This window comes from Echinops telfairi, unplaced genomic scaffold (assembly GCF_000313985.2).
Source record: "Echinops telfairi isolate 266 unplaced genomic scaffold, ASM31398v2 ScPeMD7_5592;HRSCAF=6446, whole genome shotgun sequence".
Taxonomy (NCBI): domain Eukaryota; kingdom Metazoa; phylum Chordata; class Mammalia; order Afrosoricida; family Tenrecidae; genus Echinops; species Echinops telfairi.
Window position 1 is genome coordinate 51163624 of NW_022109491.1, and position 2206 is coordinate 51165829.

General features: G+C 41.7%; 1 protein-coding gene across 1 annotated transcript in view; it reads right to left on the reverse strand.

The window, feature by feature from the left end:
- LOC101656541 (beta-galactosidase-1-like protein 3) overlaps positions 1-2206 on the reverse strand; it is a 66770-nt gene that overhangs the window by 12455 nt on the left and 52109 nt on the right. Inside the window, exons 9-10 of the mRNA XM_013007622.2 lie at positions 1227-1311; positions 675-812 (exon numbers count right to left, since the gene is read on the reverse strand). Coding sequence (XP_012863076.1) covers positions 675-812; positions 1227-1311 — 223 coding nt within the window. The remainder of the gene's footprint in view (positions 1-674; positions 813-1226; positions 1312-2206) is intronic.

Consider the following 2206-nt stretch of genomic DNA (forward strand, 5'->3'; position numbering starts at 1 on the left):
GTAATCCAGACCGTGGTAAAATAGACTATAGATCAGCGGTTCTCAACCTGTGGGTCGCCACCCCTTTGAGAGTCAAACGACCCTTTCACAGGGGTCACCTGATTCATAAAAGTAGCAAAATTACAGTTAAAAAGTAGCAATGTTGGAGGGGGGTCACCACAACATAAGGAACTGTATTAAATGGTCGTGGCATTAGGGAGGTTGAGAAGCACTGACATAGATGGAAAATGAAACGGAACGGCCTCCCCCAGTGGCTGTGATAGGAATGATTCCGAGGCTTGGACTGCATTCTGCACACCAGGTTGACCTGGAAAGTTCCCTGATTTCAGGAAAGAAGTGTCTTCCTTTGGCTTGCTCTCTGGTGCAGTCTTGTAACTGTGACCCTAGAGCCAGCCCTAGAAGCCACTGTGGCTCTCTGCTGCAACAAGGAGTGTTGTGGAGGACTGTCCAGCAATCACCTCTCATATCCATCTTGACCAGAAGTTGCAGACTGACTGGCTCAAGGCAAGGGGTTGGGACAGAGATGAGTCCTGCAGAGCTGCAAAGTCTCAGTCCTGTCCTTTCAAATTGAGTCAAGTTGGGGCATCGTTAATATCACAGAACAATAGAAATTATATATATGCCGTCCACACCCCAGCCTCCCCTCTAGGTGAACAGCATTCAAGTGAACTTGCCATAGCTTGTGGCAACACTTTTGTGTTTCCCATAATCCATAGCCCCGTTCATGAATCCGAAGTTGGTTCCACCGTGGAACATGTATACATTGAAGGAGATCTCGGAATTGAAAAATTTCAGCACTGTTTGTTCAACTTCTGTGGAAGGAGAAAATAAGAGCACCGAGAAAGTTGTACATTAATACGAGAGGTCTCCGGTGAACTTTTATCCCTCTCAGCCCCATCCCACAGTCAATATAATTATTTCATCTCCACTAAAATCCTGGCCAGAAAATGGATGGAATTGACCATAATTGATCACATCCTGTCAACACCAAAAGCTATTTCTAAAAATGATTTTTGCACAATGTTGATATAATTGGATTACCAAATTAAATCTGGTACATAATCGCCTATGAGTCCTATGTCAGCTGAGTATAATTTGCATGACATATTTTGAAATGGCACAAATATTGTCGTTGTGCCTTCATGCCTATTCTTAGCGGACAATGTATCTGGGGACATTGCCCTAGAGGCACTCTACTTAGCGCCATCTGAAGAGTGTACACTTACCCTTTGCATCTCTAACCAAGTGTGGCTCTCCCCACGTGTCATACCATCCAACCCAGAATTCCATAATCATTGTGGGCTGTTTAGCCTAGAAACAAACCAAATCAAGTACTAAGTCTAGAGAGTCAAAAAGAAAGACCAGAAAACGAAGTCCAGCATGTGACAACTTGAAGAATTCAAGCTTTTGACCACTTCAGTGCTTTCCTCTTTGGGTCCCAACTCCATGACTTTCCCTTGTTCTCACGCCTTATACCTTCCTTCCATACCTCTTACTGTCTAGTCTTTCCATTTTCTTCCAGATTTATGTTCCTTCCTGCTATACCTGGGTGGGAGGGTGTGCGTGGGAATCCATAATCTCAACTTTGCCCTACTCGTGGCTAATATTAGAAGAGTTGGCTTTGAAGGCTCAGGACGTAACTTCACTTCTTCCCACAGAACTCTAGGTTCAGAAATCACACTGCTAATATACACAGAGCTGGAATTCAAATCCACAGCTGAGCCTCACCTATTAGCCAGTAATTGTGTTGTCTAAGTACAGCATTCATTTTCACAATATTTTACATTTTAATCAATTTTATCTATGTTTGTGTGCATTGTAATTACACTTATACTAATTTCTTTATTTGTAATAGGTTTTTTTTCTTTTATATTCTTGTTCAGCAATGGTATACAACAATTCATAAATATTATGTTTTATGGCTTATAGACTTTCATTTACATAAAATACTTATCACATTAAAATTATTAATACTGATTGAGGAATACCCGGATGTATAAAACAGTTAAGTGTTCAACTACTAACCAAGAGGTTGGTGCTTCAAACCAACCTAGAGGCACCTCAAAAGACAGTGCTGACCCTCCACTCAAATACTCCCTCAATGCAAGAATACGTTCTTCTACTAAATTGGCATTCTATGTTGCTCACCTTCCCGACACAACCGCTGAAGACAAAGCAGGTGAATAAGCAAATGTGGTGAAGAAAG